The sequence below is a fragment of the Empidonax traillii genome, unplaced genomic scaffold (genome assembly GCF_003031625.1).
Source record: "Empidonax traillii isolate 1590-97213 ecotype Southwest subspecies unplaced genomic scaffold, ASM303162v1 scaffold176:size2985712, whole genome shotgun sequence".
NCBI lineage: Eukaryota > Metazoa > Chordata > Aves > Passeriformes > Tyrannidae > Empidonax > Empidonax traillii.
This window is the reverse complement of record NW_020955369.1, coordinates 1,436,739-1,446,715: the sequence shown is the minus strand read 5'-3', so window position 1 is coordinate 1,446,715 and position 9,977 is coordinate 1,436,739. Positions and strand designations below refer to the sequence as shown.

Sequence of the window (9,977 nt, the reverse complement as noted above, 5' to 3'; positions counted from 1 at the left end):
GATTCATCAATTTGTTGTCATGAAATGAATTCATTTGGCCAGGGAATGACCATAACTTTTTGACATATTGCCCCAAGCTCAACACAAGTAACTTGGCAAGTGATACCTCATTAATGAGGTTTCCTTTGAAGGCAGCTATTAGTTGTTATTCAAGTAAATTTTTTTAATTTTTATAATGGAAAAAAATTCAGAGGGGGCAAGATATAAATTACTGTTTCAGTAAGTTTATGTAAAAAAAAGACATTAAAGATAATTTAAATATAGCTAATACTTTGTTAGGAATAATGTAATGTTGGAACAAAGAGAAGACAAATGGCATTTCTTGGAAGTGGCACTAATAGATTGATCCCAAAGTTACTCAGACTATTATTTATGAAAGCATTAATTATGTTAATTGATGGGCAGATTTAGAGTTAACTGTGGTGCATTTACAGTCTGCTTTTAGAGTTATGATTAACATCATTAATGTCCATCCTCTCAGGATCCTTAAGAGCTTTCCGTGCCTTAAGAATGGTATTCCCAGTCATTAGGAGCAGCCCTGGGGTGGTTGCAGTAGCACTCTGGCTGATTTGTTGGTGACAGTCTAGTGCTGAAGCAGAAAGTTAAGGGGTTTTACTGCAGTTCCAGCAGGAGTTCAAGAGCATGAGTTCAACCTTGTTGGCTTTAATACAGATTCCAAACTACCACTGGATGGGGAGAGACTGACCAAAGCAAGACTGTTGTGTTGCCTACACTGTTCTGGCTGGTATTAAACACACGAGTTCAGAGACAAATATGTGTCGATTTTTCTGAGTAAAGAAAAAAATATTTGAGAGTTCAATGCCACTAATATTTATTGTGCAGTTAGCTGGTGAAGCACTTTAGGAAGCCTCTTAAAGTTGCTGTTATGCTGTGTTTTTCTTCCTCTTCAAAGAAGCCTTCTCCTGTAGTTCATGTTATTCCTACTGAAAATATTCTGCAGTTTTTCCAATCAGTCACAGCTTCTTTCTTTGTTCAATCCCCAACTTTAGTTTCTTTTGTAGTGAGAAAATACTTTGATCCTGCATGATCAGAAAGACTGGAATTGTTTTTCTCCTGACATAATTATTGCCCAATTCAGCTGAGGGCAAGAGAGACCTCTTTCTTGGGAACAGTTGCAGTAAAGGAACTTAGTTATTTGTCTGGTATTGAATGATTAACTCCCTTTAACTCAGTCTAAGGATTAACTATTTCTTCATGTTTCTTGCATCCAAAGGACATGTTAAGGTGTAGTAATTGGTATTATAGTTAATACAGCAGAAGTGATTTCTGTGCAGCAACTAGGATAATGCAAATACCTTCAGGTGTGTTTCTTAAGGAGTGAAAGTAATTTCTGGGCAGTCATCAGCATGGACCACTCACACTCTGTGCGAAGGGAGGAGAAAGTGGCATGCAGTGCTTTTATACATAAAATCGGAGTAGCTATAAGAGGTAAGAACTATTGGTTATTGGGACAAAATAATTGTCATATCACCATATCCACCCCCTGTTTCAAAGCTTCTTGGAACTGTGACTCAATTGCAGATAATCCATGCCACCCAAGAGTTTTAACATAGTATTGCTTGATTTCTCCACAGGCAGCTGAAGCCATGCATGCTGATTGAAGGCTTGAATGGGACTGACTAACTTTTATAGAGACATAAATTAGTTGAAATTAAATGGCTTTTTAAAAACTATAATAATGTATATTGCATCTATGTTTCTATGACAGAATTTATAACAGGAAATATTATAATCTGATGGGGTGGTTTATTAATGTATACCTCAATATCCATATATGCTTTGCATTTTGTGAAGCAAAAGAATATACACAAATAAAAGTATATTCCTTTATTTATGGGAAGCATGTTTTTCTAGTGACTGGATCTGCTTTGAGCTGTCTTTTGTATTTTGTTAACAAACAAGACTGAAACAAAATCTACAGTAGTAGTGCATGGTAAATAATGCAGAAATCACGTCACATTTTAATTAAGCATTTTAATGTAATTGCTTCATCCAAGTCAACTTCTAGGGGTAGCAGAATGGACTTTATTTTCAGTGGCTGTTTTCAAATGAAGGAGAGTAACAGGAGAAGAAGTGGTCCACTATGAAAGATAGAATTTAACCTTTTAATGTTAAAACCTGTGTGTTTTATATGAGGGAATGTGTCTAACAAACACACCTTTATACCTTCTCTCTGGTGGCTTACTTATATTTGTGTGCGTTCCTTGTGGTCACAGATGTTTTGATAACCGTACATATTTTTGTCTGGACATAATTCTCTAATGCTTATGAAGACCTGAAAGCAGTTTGGGACTTGATGCTTTTTTTTATCAATGACCACCAACCTGTGTTTGCAAATGAGACTTGTATTTTTAGCACTTCATATCTGCATTTAGCACGGTAAGCAACAAATCTGTGAACTTCTTACAAAAACCATACAAGGCATTTCAACTTATTTTAATAGAAACCTATTTGTAAAAGACCTCAAGAAGATACACCCTCCCCCTTTTTTTTTTTTTTTGTTCTTCATATTCTTTCCCTTTAGAATGGTGTAATGGGATATCCTGATAGTTTTTATACCAAGCACAAAATATGTATTAAAAAGTAACAGAAAAAGCAGGAACTCTATTACTTTTTATTCACCAGGAAGAGCTGGTGCTCATTTTTGTAAGATGCTTTAAAAAAAACTGTAACTTTTTATGAGAGGAAGTTGCAGTATTGTGAGTCTGTGCTAGGGTGTGCACAGGCACACAGCAATAATTGCTTGAACAACTGCCAAAATACTTACCTAGAAAGAAAACTAAAAACTATATTTAATCTTTATTTAACTCTGTTAATTCCAAATGAATCACACAAGAGAAAACTTTCAGCTAACATTCCGTTTATTCATTAGAAAGCTGCACGACACATGATCAGCCTTTATGCCCAATCCATAAACCTCATTCCAGACCTTTTTGTAATAGACAAAGCAGAGGGACTCCCATGAGCCTAGTTTAAACAGATAACTACACTTTCATTTTGATATGCAAGCAGATCACTGGGAAAGAGTCGACTATGGATTAATATCAAATTACACACTGACAAACACAGTATAAAAACATAAAAACAGGTGAGGTGTTTTTTTTTTTTTTTTTTTTTTTTTTACTGCTCATGCCCTCTATTGTGCATTTAATGCATTGGTGTTCAAAGACACTGTTTCCCCACAGCCTCATATGAAAAAAAAGTAAAATGATAAAACTATTTATTAACAAAACCTCAACATATATTTTGAAATATTGCTCTCAATTGGAAATGGAGTTCTCAGTTACTAATATTTTCCTGCTCAAAATTTAAATATTTATTTAGTTTTTCTAAGAGGTTGAAATGCCAGGATTATGCAATGGCTTACTTTCAACATTTAAATTATATCTTTATAATTAAAAAAACCCCAAGCTAATAGATGATATTTTTGATCCAATCGACAAACTTGGTGACTCGAACATACACTCCTGGTCGTTCGGGAAGTGCACATTTGTAGCCAAATGATGTTACACCAACCAAAAACCACTTGTCCCTATCTTCAAAAGTCAGTGGACCACCTGAATCTCCCTGCAATAAGAAATTCATAAGTTAAAAGGGAACTGTTCCTCTCTGAAGAAGAGCCTGCTTATGATGTTTTGTTTTGATGCTTTAATCATAGATGTGTCCCTGTATGACTTGGCCACCAAGAAGTGAGATCAATATGAATATTTCCGTGTGAAAAAAATTCTTGATCAATTTCCTTTCTTTATTCCCTTCTTTCTTTCTTTCTTTTTTTTTTTTTTTTTTTTTTTTTTTTTTTTTTTTTTTTTTTTTTTTTTTTTTTTTTTTTTTTTTTCTTTCTCTTTTTTTTTAAAAATTATGTGATCTTCAACTCTTTCCAGTCTTTCAGTCCAGGACTGGGTTTCAAGTGATTTTCTTTTTGCTTATTACATTTACGTTCAGCCCTTTGTCTTTCTCAAAGTCTGGGTAAATGTGTAAAATTTTTTTGTTGTTGAATATATTCAGCCAAAACGCAGCTCTATTTTCAGTCACCCCAGAGTTACTTCAGTTTCAAATTTAGAGAAGAAGGTGACAAGATTTCCAAAAGAGAAGGTGTCCTTTTCTCATACCTCCTTCTCAATAGTTTAGCAGATGTAGCATTGCAATAGAGATGGAATTTAATTCATCCCACAGCCTGACTGGGGGATGAGTCAGACACGAGCGTCTTGTTTTGATGAGAAAGAAAACAATGACTATTTTTTCATTGTTTATTGAGTTAGTTGAACCAGTATTAATTGGTTCTTCTCGTGGCCCTGTGAATAGATCTTTACTGGACAGTTCTGCAAGGAGTTGGCCATTAAAATACTTCTGCCCATAACTCAAGGGCATCCCAGAATGTTAAAAGGCTGTGACAGCAGCCTAAAGGGGGAAGTGCTCACAGGACTCACTTGTTCATCTTTGCTCATGGCTGAATGGTCATGATCACAGCGCTGGTCACTTGTACTCTGTATCAGCCTGTGGTGCTGCACTGGATTTTTGATTTTTTTTTTTTTCTCCAGTATGAGGTTCAGAAAGCAAAAAGGAAAGAGAAAGGCCACAGAAGGAAGGGGCATTATGGTTGCACACACTCTTCCTTCTGGACTAAACTAGCCAAAGTCACTGCATCTGGTGAAGGCTTAGACTGGGAGAGCCAGGCAAGAGCAATTACGTGAGCGTGCTCCTTATGGGGCTTGAGGAGAACCAGCCAGTCTCCATGCCAGAGACTCTATATTGCTGCAAGAAGAATTATGTGACAGGCAGTTCTGAGTACATCCTCAAAGAGAAGCAGTGTGTTTATAAGCAGAGCTGGAATGGATTAAAAACTAAACTCCCTAGGAAGCAACATAGGAGACCAATGCAGAAAGGCAACCTCTCTGAAATGCTGTGGCATCCATTGACAAAAGGTCTCCAAAGTCTACAGATTCTGGGGAAAAGCAGCACTGTTTTCTCCCTTTCCCTTCATGAAGCATTCCTTAGACTTCAACCTACTTGGCATTTATTTCTCTGTTCTCTGCTTTTCTCTAAGCACGTCCCTCTCTCCTTCACAGGATTACTCAGCAGTAATTATTCAAAGCTAAGTACAGAAAATTTCCAGCCTTAACTCACTCCAGGTTTACGCCAAGATGACATAAAAAAGATTTTTGTTTTTTCAACTTGTATCCTGACAAAGTATTAAATGGGTGGAATACTGTGAGTAGAAGTTACATTCATGGACAGTGATTGTCCTGGCTTTATTGACTGGAGGATCAGGGAGCATTTTATCCAGTGATTAGATGTGGTATATGCTAGCAGGGGAAGGGAGTTATTTGTATTTACCTGACAGGAATCTATTCCTCCCATGTCATATCCTGCACAGAGCATATTCTCAGTAATACTGTATTCTGGCATCCGTTGTTGGCATTTCTCATTCGAAATGAGGGGGACTTCCGCTTCTTTCAACACATCCGAAGTGGGACCTGATGAAAATACAAATTATTTTTACCTGCAGCAATAAATATGTACATCCTGCTCAGAACACTGATGGTTTTGTTCCTTTTCCAGCATGCTGGGCACGCTCCTGAGCAGCAGGAATCCCTAGTTCACTGCTGTACCATTCAGGCTCATGCCCCTGGAACACAGTCACTGATTAAAAGGTGCTCATTGACTGAATCCTTTCATTTGTGTAATGGGACTGAATTTGGTTATAATTAAGATTACTAAAAGCAATGAGTATGAACTCACTGTGGGGAGATCTAAGGGATAACTAAGGGCTTGGGAGCTTGGATTGTGGAGTTTTTTCCTCATCATTTATTATGCAACTTTGATTCAATATTTCCAGGTTTTATAAAAGATTATTTTATTAATTCCTACCCAAAATTTTAAATGAAATTTTATCCTGAAATGTAGAAGGTGATGCGTTCAAGCAACTGCAGAAGTGAAATAGCATGTTTATTATTTCACAGAGACTCCAAATCTGGAGAATTTGACATACAAACAGCACATACATTTCACACTGCAGTCAGCTTGCTTGACTGCTGGGGAAAATAATTTTCACATTGTCAGAAAGACTAATCTTCCCCCTCCCCCACCCAATATCTGAAAAGAAGATGTACTTATTTCATGCTGAGAAAATAGTCATCATAACTTCTAAGGGGATGTAATAAGGTTACTTCATAGTTTAATGATCTTAGATACGTATGTGTTTTTTTCTAATAAATATGTTAACACTGTCACTTTGCTTTAGAGAAGGAATGGTGGTGTGGCATAGTTCACAAATTTTCTTATGGAGGAGTACCTCTTTAAACTTTTTGACCATAGCAACTGCTGTGGAGTCAGAAGCAACCTTTCCCTCACAGCTGCATGCCTGTCATAATTTTCCAAGCAGATGACTCACCTTCATTGTCAATGTTCCCCCAGCCAGCAATGGAGCAGTTAATTCCTGGTAAAAACTGTTGGTTTTTTTCTGGTAAGCAGATAGGTTGTATGTAATCTGTGAATGAGAAACAAGCAATGAATTTCAGCCTCTTCCCTGTGTTCAGGTTTTTATGAAGTCACACAAGAAAATGTGCATTAATTTGAACCCACTTTATGGGCAAGATACTCAGGAAGCACTGGGCTGACTCCAGGATGTAAAGAATGTACAGCCACCCCACCACCCTCACACTTAGCACAGTTTTGCACAACAGTGTGTGCAATCTGCTTCATGGGAAAATAACAGCTCACCTGTGTATTGCACTTTGTGCTGTAGGTGCATTAGAGCAATATCACTGTCTTTTGTTTGCTTCATGTAATGAGGATTCATAATTATTCGATCGATGTTTCGAACTGCTGTTGAAGGTTGAGTCAGATCTGATTGAGAATAGAGGCCGAGGACTGCTTGCCATCGAGATGGTTTTAGTTGCCTCCTAGAAGGTGCAAGAAGTACTCACAATTAACGAACAATTAATGGAAATTTTGAAAAATATGTGTTAGATAAAATGCTGACGTGTAACCTCGTGGTAATTCACAGCATTTGCACATTTTGTCAAAATAAATAGATGTGCTTACAATTTTGTGATGGTAATACTATCTTCAGCATCCACGCTGCAGATATATGTTGTTGATTTTTTTATGGTAAGCTTATAATGCATTATTTATAATGAATTAATCAGACAGTGGCGCAGGGGAGGAAAATACATTAACTAAATTACTGTGGTTTCTTAAACACTATGAAGGATCCTGCTGACTGCCCACCAGGCAATTAAGATTGGTCCCAGTTAGAAAACTGTAATGGAATATCTGAAGAACAATAGATCTAAGATGTCATTGGAAATGCTGCAGCTCATAGACTCAGAAAATTGTTCTCTTTTTTTTTTTAAAAATCTAAATCAAAAAAGATATGCTAAAACAAAACAATAATCTGCATTCTTTTTCCCTGAGCTACACATGCTGCTTTGAGGCTGTATTTGCCAGAGAACTTAATTATTTGCTTTTTTAAAATCAACCAGTTTATAGTTTCAGCCTGATTGTTGTACTGAATTGGTTTCTGCTGATCTATCTTTTGCTTTGACATCAAGGGCTTATTTTGTTCTAAACTAGAAGTGTTTAAGTAAATGTTCAGAATTAAGGTGTGAAATGGCAAGATCCGATTTAGGAAAATTCCAGCAAAGTCAAGATGATAAAATTAAATTTAAGTGAAAATAAAAGGGTGATTCAAGTGAAAAGGAAGTATTAAGGCAGTTGTGGGTTTATTGTGTGGAAACTAAGAGGATTTGATCCTTCTCATTTCGGAGTCTTTGCGTGTCATGGAGCTCCTGCCATGTAATGAGGCAACATTAATATTTTGGCACAGTCTCCACTGCCTTACTATTTAGCTATTTATAATGCAAACTGTAGTGTAATTTTCAATATTTAAATATTGAAAATATTTGTATATGTATCACTTATTTGAATGGTGCAAGTAAGACCATCTAGAGGTTATCCAATATTGCCTAATCAAGATTCATTCCAGTGATGCACTGTAAATCTTGATCAACCTATAATAATAGACAGTATGAACAGGCAACCCTGGGTTTACCTTCATGGGGTATGATGTCATCCTTTATACCACTGGCAGGGATTCAACTAATTAATGGAGGCCCACATTAATTACGGATTAAGTACCAATGCTCAGTATCGATACCATATAATTAAAGTGTAATTCATTACTGTTCAGAAAATGCTGCTTAGTTCCATGATTCTCTGCATTAAAGTAAGGACTGAGGATTTACCAGAAAGTAAAGGAGCTTTTAGCTGAGCCCACAAGTGATTCAAAACACCGTCATTAAACAGTGAGCTAGTTGTTAATTTTTTATATCAGTGTCACAATTTATTCATAATCTGCTACCTCCTTAGTGAACTTGCACATTGAACAAGTGTTCCACTGTCTTTAAAATACAAACGAGGGGGCATGGATGTCATATGGCCACTCCAGCTAATTGAAAAGATGCCCTGGAGTCAGCAGGGAGAAAGAGGCACTTGCGAATTTATTCCAAAGTAAATTTGTTCTAAAGTAAATTTTCTAATTTATTCTAAAACAAATATATGGAAACACTCTAAAAAGTGCTGCTTCCCAGGGATTTCAGTAGGATCCTTTGGAAGCGTGTTCTGATCTGCACAGGTCTGATAAATCTCTCAGGTCACACTTCAAGCCAGCTTTAGTGGTGAATATCCACCGTTTGGGCAGTTCAGTTGGGGGGTGTCAGAATGTGTTAGTTCTGAGTGCAGTGAACCTTACCCGTACACACAATGTGCTGCTGTCACCAACCACTCGTCACTGACAAGGGAAGCTCCACAGACAGGTAGTAAATTAAAATGGAGGGAAACTATCCAAGGCCAAGCCTCTCTTCTGGCATCACTGCCACCTACAATCCTTGTGGCGTTGTTCGGAGTTACCAGGTGTTTTCCACAAGCTAAAATAAAGAAAAACAACAAAAAATACAGATTAAGGGGATATAGTACATTTTATTACACTAGTCAATATCTTTGGAAAAAAATAGGCTTTGTAGAATCTGAACTGCTGTTCAAAAATAGCAGAAAAAGTTTGTTGTTTTATAGATGAAATCAAGATGCAACTTTATAGCCTGGATTTAGATATGTTCCTTCTTTAGACCTTCTGGATTTTTTATATGTTTTCGGTATGGATCCATCTCTAGTGTATACTTAACAGTGAAAACAAGTGAAGACTGTAAATTTTCTTGTGTTTATATCATTATGAGTATAGCTTTTATAGTCCAATCTCTAACCTTTCCATTCAAGCTATAAACATTAGGTTTTATGGTCTGAACAATTTGATCTCCCTGTGAAATATTCCTGGAGTCTGTGTACTTACATTGAATGATACATTGCAGATGAACCACCAGGTTGTTCAAACAGTGTTCTCTAGAAGGAAAGTGCAATTAAATCACAGTATCTGCACAACAGACAACTCTAAATGACTGCCAAATATATAAACATACACATATAAATGTATATAATCATATATATATGTACATTTTTTATCAGTTTATCAGTATCCCACATGTTTAAATTATTTTTAGTTATAAATACACACTGTGCAATATATAAGATTAAATTTACATATTCCCCTCCAATGAACACTTAATTGGTTTATGTTATGGAAATAAGTGTAGACATCCTTGTGTTTTAGGGAAATGAGTCATCTGTCTATGACAGACTCCCAATAAAATTGAAATTGCCTATGGCATTTTTTTTTTCCAACCTTTTGAGATATTTTCAATACCTTACCACTAGAGATCAGTGTGACCAAAGAATTTAAGAGGATAGTTTGATACCACTGTATCATTTTGGTAAGATAATAATGCACTGTAAAATACATAGCTGCATCTGCAAGGTTAGAAATTATTTAGCAGAGATATAAAGCCAGAGTCTGAGGAGCACAAGAACACAGATCAAAACTACTCAAGCATTTCTGACACCCA

The 9,977-nt window shown here is 36.4% G+C and overlaps 1 protein-coding gene across 1 annotated transcript in view; it reads right to left on the bottom strand.

Moving 5' to 3' along the window:
* Window positions 1-3,396: 3,396 nt before the first annotated feature.
* The window catches only part of TMPRSS15 (transmembrane serine protease 15), a 56,688-nt gene continuing 50,107 nt past the window's right edge, over window positions 3,397-9,977 (bottom strand). Inside the window, exons 23-28 of the mRNA XM_027886023.1 lie at window positions 9,368-9,417; window positions 8,774-8,948; window positions 6,742-6,923; window positions 6,413-6,508; window positions 5,356-5,495; window positions 3,397-3,588 (exon numbers count right to left, since the gene is read on the bottom strand). Of these exons, the coding sequence (XP_027741824.1) occupies window positions 3,433-3,588; window positions 5,356-5,495; window positions 6,413-6,508; window positions 6,742-6,923; window positions 8,774-8,948; window positions 9,368-9,417 (799 nt within the window). The 3' untranslated portion in view covers window positions 3,397-3,432. The remainder of the gene's footprint in view (window positions 3,589-5,355; window positions 5,496-6,412; window positions 6,509-6,741; window positions 6,924-8,773; window positions 8,949-9,367; window positions 9,418-9,977) is intronic.